The 16,893-nt window shown below is 34.4% G+C and overlaps 1 protein-coding gene across 1 annotated transcript in view; it reads left to right on the top strand.

Moving 5' to 3' along the window:
- LOC145258227 (FAST kinase domain-containing protein 4-like) overlaps positions 1-16,191 on the top strand; it is a 49,240-nt gene extending 33,049 nt beyond the window's left edge. The window contains exons 4-7 of the mRNA XM_080116178.1: positions 1,517-1,634; positions 10,698-10,782; positions 13,595-13,709; positions 16,021-16,191. Of these exons, the coding sequence (XP_079972304.1) occupies positions 1,517-1,634; positions 10,698-10,782; positions 13,595-13,709; positions 16,021-16,113 (411 nt within the window). The 3' untranslated portion in view covers positions 16,114-16,191. The remainder of the gene's footprint in view (positions 1-1,516; positions 1,635-10,697; positions 10,783-13,594; positions 13,710-16,020) is intronic.
- Positions 16,192-16,893: the final 702 nt, after the last annotated feature.

Below are 16,893 nucleotides of genomic sequence, written 5' to 3'. Positions count from 1 at the left end.
TTTCTTTCTGAGTTGTCACGGTGGTAAATGGCTTGAAATCATTCGGTAATCCCTTAAGGACCATGGAAATTAACAGACTGTCACTTATAACTTCACCAGACATTTTTAAAGAATTTGCAGTCGTTTCAGCTCTTATAATATAATCAGTAATAGCTTCGGCTTCCATTCGTTTTAGAGAGGTCAGTTCAGTGTATAAAGAAATAATTTTGTGTTTTCCTTTCGATAAATAATGCTCTCTCAATATGTTTAATGCTTTGCAGCCACCGTCCAGGGCTTCTCTCATTACCAGTGATAGACTTCGGTCATCTAAACACTGTATTAATTCCGCAAAGACAGTTGCATTCTTTTCAATGAAGTCGGCATCGTTTCTGCTTTCAGGTTGTGTTTGAAGTACTTTGTGTAGCTTTTGGATTCGTAGATATCCTAGAAATTTAGCTTGCCACAATCGAATTTTGATTCGGATCCATCGAAATAAAGACGCACGCTGGGCCCATAACCTCTAGAAGTGTAAGACTTGTTTAGAACAACAAACCATCAGAAACTGTTCTGTCTACTGCAAACCAGTCACCTCTCAAGACTTGTTTAGAACAACGAACCATCTGAAACGTTTCTGAAACTAAACATGGCTTACACTTCTAGATTGTACATTCATCCAAAATGATCAAGGGACAATTTTGTAAAACCAGATGAATCTGACCCTCTTTTCTTTGGAAAATTAGATCCGTATCCTATTAATGGCATAATGGCAATTTATATGTTGAGTGAACTGTTCTACAAGCATGAAGGGGAGTATGTTTGGGTGCATTAAGACATATAAGGCCACTTTGCTGGTTTTGTACAGTATTAACAACAGTACAAAACAGATGAATCTGCTTATTATTAGGTCTGCCATTCCGAATAATTGATGCTTGCTTATACGGTTAATAACTAATTTCATGTGTCCATGTAGTGATGACTGGATATGTATTAAATCGATCGAATGAGGGGAAGACCCAATTTGGTCAGTGTTTTACCATTCATGTTATAGGTTATAGTCATATCTTCGATATAAACTTGAGGCATATTTAATCATCGAGTTTGGTTTGGTTGTTTTGTTTTACAGCATGTCAACCCTTTTTGGGTTATTTAATGGTGAATCCAGTAATTTTGGAAAAAAGGTTTTCTGCTTCAAGTTTTTTATTTATTCAAATATTTATTGTGTTTTAGTTTAGTCGTTTTGTAGAAGAAAATTGTTGTTTTTGTTTTTAACTTTGCAGAACATGATTATGTTTTGTAAAAACAAACAAAACAAAAAACAATAGCATCAATGTTTGGTGTATTTTAAGCCAGGAAGCCAGTATCTTTAGACAGCCTGATCTGGTAACACCAGCTACAAATAATGAATGGAATTGATAAAAATTGATGACTTAGGAGAACCGTTTATGATAAGCATATTTATTTTTTTATTTTTTAATGTTTGTTTGTAATGTTTTTTAAAATTATTTTCTTACTCCGTTTTCTAAAAATTATTTTGTAGGCGCTTTCTCGTTCACATCAAGGTTTAGCTACATCTGTGACAGCTGCCCTTTCAAATTTTGCCCCACTTAACAAATTTGTCAAGACGGATGTGATGACTCCTTATGGCTACATTCTGGGTAAGTAATGCGATCCATTTGGTGTCGATTACCAGCTGTTTTTGTAATCCCTATGGGGGGGGGGCGTGCAAGTGAAGATTCATTTATTTTTTTTTTTCTTACTTATTTATTAATTGATCCTAGCTCATGGTTTCTGTGCAGTCTTTAGAGACAATAGATACCCTCTGTAAGGATCACTGCACATATAATTGTGAGGCAAAGGTCGTGCAATCCGTAACTACATCTCTCTGGAATCAGCACTTCTTGATTCCGATAGAAAGGAGAAGTCCAAGCTGACTGCCGAAATAAGCAGAAAGCATATGCAGTACCTAGTATTCCAAAATGGTCACTTATTTAGCCCTGGCTAGGTTCAACGTCGCTTAACTTCAGTGATCTAATACTGGTATATCATTGACTATGCTGTACAAGCCAGTTTATTTCATTATAATTAGCTACTTGTACCTAATGGTAATGCTTGGGAGTCTTACATTTAAAAAAAAAAAACATGCAATTGTTTTTTATTTTTTAATTGTCAGAATTTAATTCTTCCATCTACCCTTCTTTCTCTCTTTCTTTTCTTCTTTCTTTAACCCACCCCCTCTATGCAAGTAGTTGTAGACTGCTACTGATAGCACATGACTGTTTCTTTGTTGACGATTGGTTGAGTGATTTTTTTTTTTACTCGTCAATTTAAGCGAAAATGGAAGTGAAAAAAGGCAGTTGCTGCCTTAGCCTTTGGAGTGAAAGGTCATTGTTTGAAAATGTCGGACCTGGATGTAGTAACCCATCGTGGCGAGACATCAGAAAGCTCTAGATGAAGTTCCTATTTCGTCAGTTAAATTTTCGTCTAGGTGATGAAAATGATGAGAAAAATGCTGGCTGAGTTCAGACAGAAAAGTCTTAAAAAATCAAGTGAAAAGTGTTCTCTAGAGGAAAAGAAATAAGTGTAAATGTTAAACCTCAGATGAGGGAAAAAAAAGTGACGGTGCAAACAACAATAATTTGTTTGTTCTTCAGGAAATATTCGAAGTGAAAAGGAAAATGTATAATCTTCAATGGTGCAGCAAGAAGAAAGAGCCTTCTCTAATAAGAAAAAAGTTTTCGTTTTAGTAAGCTGTCGAAGCTACATCATATGAAGATTTTTTTCCAAGTAAAAGCCGACAAATATGAGTAAAAGAAAGTTGAGGAAGATGCAGATTTATTTGATAAAAAAAGAAGAAAATCCAAGACATTTTTTTATTTTTATGCTATCTCAAGCAGGAATGACAATTCTTCTCTCTAAAAAAAAAATTCCGTATAAATTATCCTTGCTTCTAAAAAAAAACTATTCTTACCTCAAAGTAAGTTTTGCCTCTTTCTTAATCTTTTCTTATCTTTTAATTCTATTCTTTCTCTCTCCTGAACTGTTACTAGAACCCTTAAGGTTCGCCAAAAGGGAACATTTTTTGGCAGTCAAAAAATAGTCTTTTATATGGTTAAAAGGTGAACTTCAGACTTTATTATTATTTTTTCTCGCTCCCCTTTCAATTTATTTTTCCTTCTTTAAATAAGAGTTTATAAATTATTTCAAGTGTTTTTACTTCCTCTTCTTTCTCCTTGTCTTAATTGTAAATGGTTTTATGCAATTGGATTTTGCATCATCTAGTATTTAAATATGTCTAAGTTGGCTGTTACTAAGTTAAATTTGGACATAATCTTATTTTTTAAAAATGAAATTATTATGATTACTAGCAAGGGCGCCCGGCATTCCCTGGTTTCAAAATATACTTAAATATGATATGTTAATTTACACAGGTTTCATATTTATTACTATTATTATAGTCAATTCTCTATTGATTATTTCATATTATATTGTACCCAATATATAGTGATGATTTCAAAAGTAAAAAAAAAAAAAATGATTTGAGTTCCTTCAGCTAAAAGTGAAACTAAAACCCAAATTGATAATGGTGATCATAAAAAAATTATGGTGATCATTAAAAAAAAAAAAAACAAGAAGAGAAAAAGAGAAAGACAATAAAAAATAGGAAGGGCGATAGAGGAAAGAGCAGATATGGAATACGGAGATGTATATAAAAATATATATAAAAGGATAATCTATAAATATAAAAGCGAAAATGTGTGTATGTATGTATGTATGTTCGCTTTTTGTGTATGTCTTCAAAAGGCTTTTTTTCTGGCGGATTCTTGAGGCCGTCACTCGTTTTCAAAACTTTTTATATCACGTCTAAATGATAATATCTACGACTTAACAACGGTGGTCGCCTCTTTATTTAATTTGCCTGACTTTGAAACGTTAAATATTCGACATTTTCGGATCGGCACGTGTTCCTTTTGTTTTTCGGTATAAAAAAAGCGAAACTCGATTCGAATCAGTGGCCGATGGCCAGTGGTCTCTAGAAAGCGATTTAACGTTTGGTCAATGTCGGCTTATCGTCATATCAGATGGTTGCTTTCATTTCGAGACAAGACACTCCCCCTAATAAACGTGGAGCTGGTTTTCCCCAAAGTTAGGTAAAAACAAATAAACCAGGTTATTGACCTCATTAAAAACTGTCCTGCAGAAAATGTAACTGCTGATTAGCTATCGCTTACGTCGTTAACTCTACAACTTCTACTTGACGTCATTAAGTGCGCGCACCTGTTAATTCTCTTACTTAAATAAGTTCAAACGTCTTTCAATAACTCATTCTGGCTGGATGAACGGTTAATGTATCACGTTTTTTTCACGTTTTATTTTCCAACTTCGCCTCAGGGCTTCGGGTTCAATCCTACCTAATTACTAAACCTTTTTTACCCCCCCCTCCCGTGTTTCTTTTTGATTTAAGACCACACACCTCGAAACACCTGGGCAACGCCGGGTACCCCCCCCCCTTCCCCCCCGCTAGTATATATATAAAACCAAGAAGTAAAAATTAAGTTTATAAGTCAAAAGCTTCTGTAAACTTAAAATCAAATATAAATATTAATATTTATATAGTAATCTCACTCAGATAAAAAAAAGTTCATTACAACCAAAATAGGAAATAGCGTTCGTCATATATATTGCCAGTACCAAATTTATAGCTCTGCTATAATATTCATTTGCTAATATCTTTTCTCTTTGAAACTTTGTGGATTAAAGAAATCTTAATATTTCTTTTTTGAGTATATTGTCGAACAATAAATTCTTGTAAAGTATAACTTACGTCTTTAATTGTGTTGTTATATATACGAGGGGCATGCAATAAGTAATGCCCCTGACCCACTTCCAGTTGTCTGATCTAAGTGAAATTTTGTATGTGCAATGATTTATATCTCTACGGATTATGTGGCAAATTACAGCTCTGAACTAATTGTGGTTTCTGTTTTACAGGTGTTTGAACTGAGTCAGGTGTGAAATGGAGCCTGTTGAATGTCGAGCAGTGATCTGGTTTTTGTATTTGAAAGGATGCACACCACAGGAGACTTTTGATGAAATGAAAGAAACTTATGGTGATAATGCTACATCATATGACCTTGTAAAATGCTGGCATCGTGAATTCAAACATGGGTGGAAGTCTGTGGAAACAGCTCCCAGACCTGTCCCCCCCCCCGGCTTCTGCCATTGATGAGGCATCTGTCCTTCAAGTTAAGGCTGCCATTTTGGAATATCGGCACATTACTATTTGCCAAATAGCCCAAGATGTCAAGATTAGTACAGGGTCTGTGGAAACTATCATTCATGACCATTTGCATATGCATAAGGTGTCTGCCAGATGGATTATCAGGTTGCTCACACCATTCAAGAAGCGAGAACGTGTCAAGTGCTCGAGGATGAATTTGGAGATGTGCCAAGAAGATTAGTCAAAGTTTTTCAAAAGACTGATTACACAGGATGAAACCTGGGTCCATCACTATGATCCAGAGACTAAAGCCCAGTCAATGCAGTGGAAGAAGAAATCCAAAGAAGGCAAGGGTGCAGCCCTCCACTGGCAAGATCACGCTCACAGTCTTCTGGGACCAGGATGGAGTAGTGATGACAAATTTCCTGGCAAAGGGTACCACAATTACAGGAGCCTATTATGCTTCACTTTTGAGGAAATGAAGGGAAGCTATCAAAATCAAGAGGTGGGGCAAGATCAGCAAAGGTACCCTCCTCCTGCAGGACAACGCTCCGGTCCACAACTTGCATGTCGCCAGATCAGAAGCACGGGTGTGTGGTAATGAAATCATTCCCCATCCTCCCTACTCTCCTGACCTTGCACCCTCTGACTCACCTCTTCCCAGCCATGAAGTTATTTTTGAAAGGAAAGCGTTTCCCAGATGATGCAGCTTTGATTTCTGAAGTCATGTCGTGGTTGGAGGACCAACCTGGGGTGTTCTACAAAAACGGTCTCCAGAGCTGCATCAAACAATGGGAGAAATGCATAACTCTGGGTGGTTCCTATGTAGAGAGATACTGCTATGGGAAGTGGGTCAGGGGCATTACTTATTGCACATCCCTCGTATATTACCATGCTTTTGATAAAGATTCAAGCAAGTAAGGATGCTTGGATGGTCCACAAAGTTTTATAATTATATAGATTTAGTCATTAAATTATTAATTAAACCAAAAACTGTAATTCTGAAAGGAAAACTGACAAAACTCCTTACCAATATCGCAATTCACACCAACAAATCTCAACTCTGCCATTTTCTCCCAACTGTCAAACACTCAACTACCTGTCTTCCTCAATTCGTCTCTCTTAAAGCAGCTATTATCCTCGTATGCAAATGAATTAAAAAAAAAAAAAATCCAGCTACAAACACAAGTTCTTTATTGCTTTGATACTCTAAACAAATGCGTTGATGCTTTTGTAAGTATATTCTATTACAAAAACTATAACCAGTTTCCTTATTGTTTTAATCTCTATTCATAAAATAATTGACTGTAAATAGTTTTGAAAACTTTCAATCTTTTGATTCAATGAGGATTTGCTAAGAATTTTAAAACCAGAAATGAGTTTCTAGTTTAGTTTAGACTAGCAGTTTAGTCCGGCTTTGGTCATGCCCTATGTACTGTTCATAACGTTATGTGCATATGTATATATATCTTAAAATGTTTGACTCATGTTCAGGTAACCTACATCTAAAATTTCAAGTGATTAGACTCAAAATTGGCAGAGGAGTTTGGTAGAGTCTGCAAAGGTAAACTCTTTCAACTTTGACTTCTTGGAAGTTAAATTTTCACACAAAAACTGATTAAAAAGCTTGCTGCATGTCTGAATACCCTTTATATAAAATTTCAAATGTTTAAACCCAAAATTGGCTGAATAGTTTGCTAGAGATCACAAAGGTAAAATCTTTTGAACTTTGACCCCTTGGCAGCCAAATTTTCAACCAAAAATTGATTAAAAATCTTGCCCTATGTCTTAATGCACTTTATGTAAAATTTCAAATGTTTCAAAAATTGGCTGAGTAATTTGGTAGAGACCGGAGAGGTCAATTTTTTAAAAACTTTGACCCCTTAACATTTATTGTTTTGGGCTCAAATCAAATTAAAAAGTTTGATCCATGTCCAAGTAACCTACATCTAAAATTTCAAATGTTTAGGCTCAAAATTGGCGCAGGAGTTTGGTACAGTTTTCAAAGGTCAAATTGGTGAAGTTTGACCCCTTGACAGCCAAATTTCTGTCTGAAAACCGATTAAAAAGATATTCCCAAATCTCAATATCCCTTATGTCAAATCTCGAGTTTGTAGACTAAAAATCGACAGAGTAGTTTGGTAGGGAAATGTACACACACAAACACACACAGAGACAATTTCACTTTTATAGATATACAGATTCTTTGAAATTCCTTAAAAAATTGTTTTAGTTTACACTATTGCATTTTTGATTTCAATAAATAATTGATAAATAAATAGTAAATAATCAATAATTGATAAACAATCAACAAATAATAATAAAAGTAATTCAATGTGTAAATCACATTGCAACAACCACACACATTTCAAATTGTCTTATAATAAAATTAATAATGCATTTATAATAATAAAATACATAATATACTTATAATGATAAAATTAATATAGAGATAATTCTATTTCAACTTTTCATAAGACACTCGGTATTTTCCAATGAAGTCAACAAAACGAAAAAGTGGTAAAAAAAAAAATGCAACAAATAAATGTTATCAAGATGAATTACTTTTCTACCTAATGAAATAAGTCTTTTGGGGTTTTAACTTATTTTAAAGTGTTTTTTGCTGAATTAAAAAAAATGGTGTCCAAAATCTCACATTAGAACCAAGATGATGACTGGTGAACATGTAAGACATCGAGAATCGCTCATAAAATCGAAAATTCAACACAAAATCAACTAATATAGCCATTACCAATTGGACAAAAATTCAATTGAACTGTATATTTTATTAGCACCAATATATTTCAGTGGGAGGGTGAAGGGAGGTCAGTTGGCTTTCTATCCTGCAGATAGATGGTCTTTGAACCATAAACTGATGGACTGTGTTTAGTTGGACTTGTGTTTTGATTTGCAAACCTGCTATTAAGTAAAAGAAAACAAGTGCCATTGTAGCGTCTCTCAAGAACATCATTACTTGTTTTAAACTGGAGTTGTGGTTTTATTTGGGGAGAGGAACACTTCTATGTTAGCATTGACTGAGACTACACGATTGACACTGTGACTCAAGTCAGAATCTATCATTGATCTTGGGCAAGTAAAATGAGTCAACAGTCACGGCCTGTGCAGTGAACACAAATGCATGTTCACATACATAGAAGTGGTGATCTTAATATCTGGTGATGAAAATGAATTGATCTTCCACATTATTGGATTAAAAAAAAGAAGTTTGCTGGCGATCAAGGGTTTATCAGACATGACTACGCAGTGTGATAATGTATAACATAGCGTGGATGTGTGTATGCAAATGCATGCGAAATGGTGTCACTAGTAAGGGAAAAAAAAGACTTTAAAAAGGAGATGACGTTAGAGATGGGAATAATGTTAGAGATCATGTGAAAGGTATGAATGACATTTAAGAGCACAAACACGTGCGGGACACCACGAGAAAATGAGGAAATGTTATGAAAAAGTGAGTTTGAGTTATTACTTGTCTTCTTAGTATTATTTAGATTCATCAGACTACCGTTCTCCTCTTGAGTGCGATTTTCAAAATATTTTGGTCGACCTTCAGATACACCTTCTTCAGGTGTATCTTGTCAAACTCAGGAATGTTTCTGTCAAACTCCGGAATTTGGACGGAATTTTGAGCAGAACCCTTTATTTACTTTATGGGGGTAGTGTGCTCTTGTTCTGTCAGCCATGATTGGATAGAGGTCCTAAGTAATTCGCAATTGTATTTTTCGGTCGCCTACACTGAGGATTGAACCTTCAACCTTCAGGAGAAGATCACTTTTTACAATTGATTTTTCCAAGTACCTTGCAGACAATTCTAGTATGAATTTTAGGAGCCTTAAACCTATTTTTATTTCTAGTTGTAAATATAACTATTACTATATATTAATGTATATCTATCTCTATACTTATTACTTGTATATATTAATGTTTTTACTTATTACTTGTATATATTATCTATTGTTTATAATTACTGGTTCCCAAGAAGAAAGTCGGAGGTTACATCGACCGAAATGTTGTGAAAATCGCACTCAAAATGAGCTGCAACGTGGACAATGTTACATATGTATGAAAGTAAAGCCTGGCTAGTGGGGGTTGAGGATATGTGTTGCATGGAGAGAAATGATGATAATAATATGATAGATATGTAATGTTAGCTTTGTCCTCAGAGAAAGATTAAATCTGAACAGTGAAGATGTGTGCAGAACAGGAGACTTTGATGTTTGGAAGTCGATTTCTGAAAGCTGTCCAACACATGCCAGTATGTGAAACTTTAAATCAATAATGATCATGGTCATCAGTGCAATCTATATAATCATAAAACTCAAATAACCTTGTAACGAGTGATGTAACCCACTTTCTGGTTTACGACATCTGGTTGCCATGCACGCATAAACATTAACCCATAACAACGTAAACAAATAAACACAAATCGCTTCTTTTGCAGATTTTGACCTGCGCACTTTATTATTTCGAAATTATTATTTAACATGGGAACAGTGGGAGTGTTTTGCAACTATTCTTTATTACAACTATACTGTCGCTATTTTCTTAGAACTAAACAACTTTAACCCGTTGACAAACATAAGAACAATTATGGTAAAGCCAAGACTACTACTACTACTCTTTATCCATCCCTTTTCCTTCCTTCATCCTTCTTTTTTTATTTTTTGTTTACATTTCTAGATACAAAATAGTTTTGTGAGAATGGTGAATTTGTTGACACATTTACTAATCTGTTTCAATATTAGTTTATTTTATTTTATTTATTTAGGTTTTATTTTTTTGCTTCAGGTTTTATTAATTATTTTGTTTTTAGATTTTAAGTTTCTATAACTTGGTTGAAAGATTCCAATATAGGTTTTTCATTCTTATATTTCTCATCGGTAGGTTCATGTGCGTTTTTGCTGCTAAATGACTTTTGTCAGCGTTTGATTTGTAGGAAAATCATGTTTAATTTTCGATTTTTGAGCGATTATTCGGAAAAATAGGTAACTTTACACAAATAGGAAGGATTTTTTTTTTCATGTTTGAGTGATCCGTCTGTGATTTTTCATTTTAATATACTTTCATAGAAACGTTTCTGTTATGTAAAAAAAAACCCTATTTTCTTTACGTCACAAGTGTCACGCTCATACATGAATTCCATAGCTAATATAACATACTGACCCAACGGGTCACGGGTAGTCTAGTATTCTTGAAAAGTTATCAACTACGATGAATCATCTAAAGGAGGCCAGAATGAGTGAAACATAAATCAAGATGAGGATAAACAGTCTGTTTTTTGTTGAGGTGGGATAAATTTTTGAGGCATGTGAGATGTTTGGACTGAAGGCATGTGGGATGTTTGGGTTACGGATGTACGTGGTATGTTTTGGCTATGGATGCACGTGGAACATTTCAAATAATTTTAACCAACATTTTAAATTTGCATTTCTCAAAACTTGTTAATACAGTTTAAAAGCCTTATTTCAATTTTTTCATTCAGACGCTGTACTTTATGTGGATAAGAAAGGTGAACCATTAGTGTACGATGATTACTGTGGAAGTGATCTGAAGCCAGGAGTGAACAGGTAGGTGGTGCTTACTATATAAGGTAGACAACTCTGTAAGTTTTTACATTCTTTTTTTTTTATTTATTTTTTATTTTATTACATTTTCACCCCAAACGAGGCAAATTGCCACTTTGGTATAGGGGGCTACTATCATGGGCAACAACTACTGGGGTACTATGTAGGGATTTGGGCAGCAAGATGTCGGTTCACGTTACACTTGAACTTCTGCACGTCAGTACTGTTGGGGAAGCAGGGACCTGGAATGGAATTCCAAAGTCTAGCGGTTCTGGGGAAGAAACTATTGGAGTAGAAAGATCTTTTACATCTAGGGATCTCTACAGTGTGGGGGTGGGATTTAGCAGCCTGTCGGGTTTGTCGAGGGTGCTCACGTCATGGGGGCACAAGTGATTGCAGTTCGTCAGAGCATTCACCACTAAAATACTTGTAGAAAAGGCAGAGGGATGCAACATTTCGTCGATGGGACAGAGGCTGAAGCTTAGATGCCAGTTCAGGGCCTATCAGGTTTGCGACTCTCTTTTGAACCTTGTCAAGGAGCGAGAGACTAGTAGCAGATGCACCAGCAATACTCCATACATGGGTGAATGGTGGCCTTATAGATGTAAGGGAAGCTAAAAAAAAAAATTCCAGAGACTTAAGAATACCCATGACTAATGCCACAGGTTTGAAACAGAAGATGACTGGCCTAGTGTATGCTGCCAGTACCTCAGGATCAAGATAAATATTGTGACCCCTTAGCCATCAACAATCCTCACCTCCCTATCACCAGTATAATATTGATTCTCTGACCTATCATGTGTGCATGTAAAATGTATCTTCAGAATTTTGATTAAAAACTTCTATTTATCAAGTATCTTTTTATTTTCATATTTCTTTTGCTTATTGAATTGTTTTGATGTCTTTTAATTTCCTGAAAAAAAAAGGTACTTGTACAGTTTGTAACCCATGCTAAAGCTGACTGTTGGCATTTTCTGACTGTTTATGTTAACAGTTGGAAAATGCCAAATGAAAATGACCTAACATCAAAATCAATATGAGGTAATGCTGTCAAGCAATGTTACATACTGGTGTCTATATGTAACGAGAACCAAAAATCTATATGTTATATGACTACATATCTAACGTACCATGTTGTCTACGTGTTCGTATAATTGTGTATATATAACAAGTGTATATTTACGCGTCTATATAAATGTATGTGATGCAACTTTACTATAATGTGTTGTCCAATCCAATTGTGGATTTTGGAACCAAGGCATTTCATAGAAAAACATTATTACATACTTACATGTTGTGTCTAAATTTGTATTAATTCCGAAAATTATGAAAAATGGTCCAGTAGAAGAGGTGCTAAAGTTGATTTTTGGAAAAAAATGTGCAGTAGATTGAGAAAAAGCAAGATGGCTGACCTGAAAGATAGCGTCATTCTGTGCAAAACAACTTAATGGGTAGAATGCAGTTATCTCCCCTTGATTTAGATCTTTTGAAGGATTAATTTATAGTGAAAATTTATAACTTCAAAAAATTCTGTTTTTACTTATAATTATTTTTTAAATATTTTTTCGTAATTTTTGGGAAAATGTTTTTCTCTGAAATACATGTTTTCGAAGACACAATATAGTAAAGTTGCACCATGTCTTGGATTTGTGTACATCCGTTCTTCCCTCAGCCATGTTATAGAGTGTTGTATCATCAGCAAATATATTCATCTCTGACACAATATTATCAGGGAGGTCATTGATAAATATGCAAAATGGTCCAAAAGCAGTTTGAAGCATTCCATACGTTTCTGTGGCATTTTTTTCAATGTTTAAAACAGAATTTTTTTGCATATCGCTCTTCTAAAGTGTCCTTAACATCCAGATTTCATTTTTTAAATTCACCAGCTGTTAGAATCAGGCTTTAGTAGAGTGTATTCAAATTCCTGCTGTAGCTGTTCATTTGAACATGAAATGATAAAAATTGGTCAGTTGTCTCATAAGATGTATAGCAATAACATACTAAATTTTCAAAAGTCTATGACAATTTTAAATGTCTGTACAAAAAAAAGTCTAGACACTTATTTAAGGCACCTCGTATATTTTATTAATAGATTTGGGTAAATAGTGAGTATGAACACTGGCAAAGCATAATTGTTTTCGTCATTTTGATGGTGGGTGGACACTAGCATTAATATTACAAATGATGGTTCATAGAAAAACATGCTTGTACCTATTGTACATACATATCACCTTCTGCACTAATTTAAAAAATGGAGATGTCCAACAACATACTTAGAAAATGATGCTATTAAACCTGACTAAGTGATATGGGATAAGGAAAAAGAAGCAACCCTAGTAGACGTCAGTGTCCCTCAACAATGCTGGATTTAAAAGAGCAGAGAGGAAAAGATAATAAAATACCATGTCTTATGTGCAACATGAAAAGAAACTGGAATCTTAGGAGGGTCTTCGTTCCAGTAATTAGAGGAGCAACTGGACTTGTAAAAAAGAATATCAAAAGCTACCTGGCAAATATACCCGATGAACCAAGTACGAGAAATATAAACAATTGTACTCAAAAGGACAAATAGAATCTTAAAAAGATCTCTCGGTTGGAATGTATGAGATAGCAGGTGAATGTCTGGCATCCAGTAAGATTCCTCATCCACAGCTAGAAAAAAAAAAAATATATATTCATCTGACACTGTTAAAAAAATAAAATTCCTTTTCTTAAAAAATAAACAAAAAAAATAAAAACGTTTTGTGGAATTCAAATTTTTCTGTTTAAAAATCAATTAGTTTATATTGTTGTTGAACTTTTTATCTTATAGGATTGGTTTTAAGGTGTTGGACTTCCCTGATATGACGTTGTATACAGTGAAACCTACTGGTCTCCATGCCATGGCTGTAAGACACCTCACCCACCTCGACTACACGCTAATTCAGGTAAATATGACATCTATATCATAGTTATGGTATTTACTTTCATGTTTCTTTTCTGCTTAATTTATAGGTCAGCATTTTTTCATTCTTTTGACTCTTAAAATTTTTTTATTCATTTTTTTTTTTTTTTTTTTTTAATTTGAACTAGAAGAACACTCATTTCAAAATGAGTAAAACTAATTTCCCAAATGGAAGTTTGATACCATTTTTATATTCCCCAAAAGATTAAATCAATATATAATCATACTAAATCTTATATCTTGAATCTGAATTCCAATTTTGATCAAAATCCATTATGATTTTGATTCTAGAAAATGTATAAAATTCAAGACTTAAGCTTAGGGAGTCTTAAGAAGAAATTGAAATTCAGGGAGCCTTGTTTTATTGGTATCTAATGACTATAAATCAAATTCTGTTATATTTGAATTTTCAAATAGAAGAATAATATACCTAAATTGTGCCCCTAAAACCCTTAAAATACTCTAAAGACACTGAAATTTGAGGAATTATGATTGATGCACCAGGCTAGGTCTGGCAACAATACTCCATGGAGAAATGGTGGCTTTATAGAGATACAGGATATTGACTAGTATTATAAGTTTTCTAATCTAGTAGAGTGAGCCTACTTTCTTTACAGCAAATTTTGTAGTATCTTCCGTATGATTATTCCATATTGTTTATGTGTTGGTGATATCTAATGGCAAAGATGGCTGTATTGGTCATGCGACAATCATACAGGGGCTTGTGGCGCAATGGATAGAGACATTGAATCTTTACGGCTCCAGGTGGGAATTGTCTGAAGATAGCGGTTCAATCCTACCCAAAACCGGCCAGAGGCTTACTTGGCCAAAAACATGTTGAAACGACAACAATGGCAGTAATTGCTGAGAATGCAGTTCAGAGATTCAGAGTTCCTATCCCGTCACGGTTACCACCTGACAAAGGCCAGAGCAATAGTTGGCCGAAACGTTGTGAAACAACAACTAATAAAGATGAGATAATAGTCCGCAATAAATAAATTAATAAATAATACTCATCTCAATGAATTCCAATTAAGTAATGTATTTAGTCATGCAGAGGTTGATATTTTCTACTAGTTAAAAATCAATTGGTTGGTAGAGATTGTGATTCAACTGTATTTGGGCATTTGTCCAGAGTTTTATGAAAAAAAACAATTTGTATAACAAGATGGAAAGAAAATATCATACACCAAAAATCACATGAATTGATGAAGTAATTTTATTTTTATAAAGAAAACCATTTTAAAGTGAAATGAGTATTTCCGATGTTGCTCTCCTGTCCATGTTAAGAACGGCTTTCTAAAATCTCAGTTTGGAGTTATTTCCCTTGTTCCTTCAGAATCCTTTCAAGATGGTGTCGCAAGATTGTTGCTTGTAGTTTAGTCATTTTGTCATTTTTGATTTTCTCATTTAAAAATAAAACTACTTGATCAATTTACGTGATTTTTGGTTTATGATATTTTGTTTTTGTCATGAATATCTACATCTTTCTTTATTTTTATTTTTCTGCATGAGAGGGGAATTTTGGACCAGCATTTGCTATGAATTGTTTTTTTTTTTTTTTTTTTTTTTATTACATAGGAGTCAATGCTTATCAAGGCCCTGAGGCCACTCGAGGATAAGGATTAAAGAGTGTACAGTATCAGAATCATAATAATCGTTAGTAGTGGAGATTCGGTAAATTTGTTAACTTAAGTGGAACGGCTCATCAAGAACTTGTTTACATTGGACTTGAAGATGGCCATATTGTAGTCAGCTGTAAGTAGGCAAACAGAAGACAGTTCCACAGGCATGCCGTTCTAAGAAAGAAACTTTGTTCATGGAATCTATGTTTAGGTTTAGGCACAGATAAAGAGTAGGGGAATTTATTTATAGTGTTTTCAGGTAGATGAGTGTTTCTTGTGAAAGTTTGGCGAGGGAGACCATAGAATGGAGCTCAGCCGAGCACGTGCCATGAAAATAACGATAAAGCAGAGACAGGCTGGCAACATCTCTTCTGTGAGAAAGAGGTTACAGGGAAGAGAAAAGGACATCTCCTATTAGGCAACGGCATCTATTTTGAACATCTATTTTGAAATATATTATATATTAAGGCAGGATAAGGTTTTCCTAGCAGCTCCTGCCAAGATGTGGCAACAGTACTCCATTCCTGGACATACCTGGCTCTTATATAGGTAGAGAATTGCATCAGCAGTGAGATTACGAATTCTTAATTGTTAACTATTCTGTACTTTTACTGTGTACATTTTAATTTGAAAAAGTTGTGAACAAAAATCCTTTTTTCCTTTTTGTAGGTGCCATATACAGAGTTTAGTGATCGGCTGACGACCGTGAAGAAGATGCAGTACCTCCAGCGCAGAATAAAGTCTGCAATTGCACCATCTTAAAAACGAAACACGAGAATCAAATAATAAAAAAAAAGCCATGAGGCCCTCTCTTTGCCAGAAGTTTTTACTTTTTGCAAATATTTTCTTTTGTCCTCATTGTTCCTTACTAAATTACTAAAACAAAAAAAACGTGAAAAAAAAAAAAAAAAGAACAAAACTAAAGAAGAAGAAAAAAATCAGATATGGAAATAAAGTGAGAGAAGGGGGAAGGAGGGTTTAAAAATGGGGGATGAAAGAAAGAGATTTAAAATATGGTTCCTTGATATAAAAGAAGCACATTCTAAACTGCATGTTTTCGTTTGGTCAAGGAGCACAAATGAACCATAATACTTCACTTGTTTTCTTCCCTTTAAACTTTAATTTCATAACTTTCTAATTGGTAGTTTAAATACTTAAATATCACTTTCAAATTAAATACTGTTGGACATTTAAATCCTTTATTACTACATTAACCTTTAATTGGCTCATTTGGTCTCATGTTAGAGTGTTTGCTAATAAGCGGGGGGACCAGGGTTCAATGCTCGTTCCAGTCGTACCAGACTTTAAAAAGGGTACCTGATGCCTCTTTGGTAAACATTCAATGTTATAAGGGGAAAATCAAGGGTAAGTGGGGTAATCTTGGAAAAGGAGTGGCACCCTCCCTTACATCTCCTTGTGGTAGCTAATGAAATGGGAGATTTTAGGTTGCTCTTGACTATGGTTGGCCACTTTTGTTCCCAATAGTTTTATGCCATCCATATCTTATAATAATTTCAAACCTCTTTTTTTTTTCATTAGTCA

The sequence above is a fragment of the Euprymna scolopes genome, chromosome 33 (assembly GCF_053919585.1).
Source record: "Euprymna scolopes isolate OS-2025 chromosome 33, ASM5391958v1, whole genome shotgun sequence".
NCBI lineage: Eukaryota > Metazoa > Mollusca > Cephalopoda > Sepiida > Sepiolidae > Euprymna > Euprymna scolopes.
The sequence above is the reverse complement of the archived record's forward strand: the minus strand, read 5'-3'. Positions and strand labels throughout refer to the sequence as shown.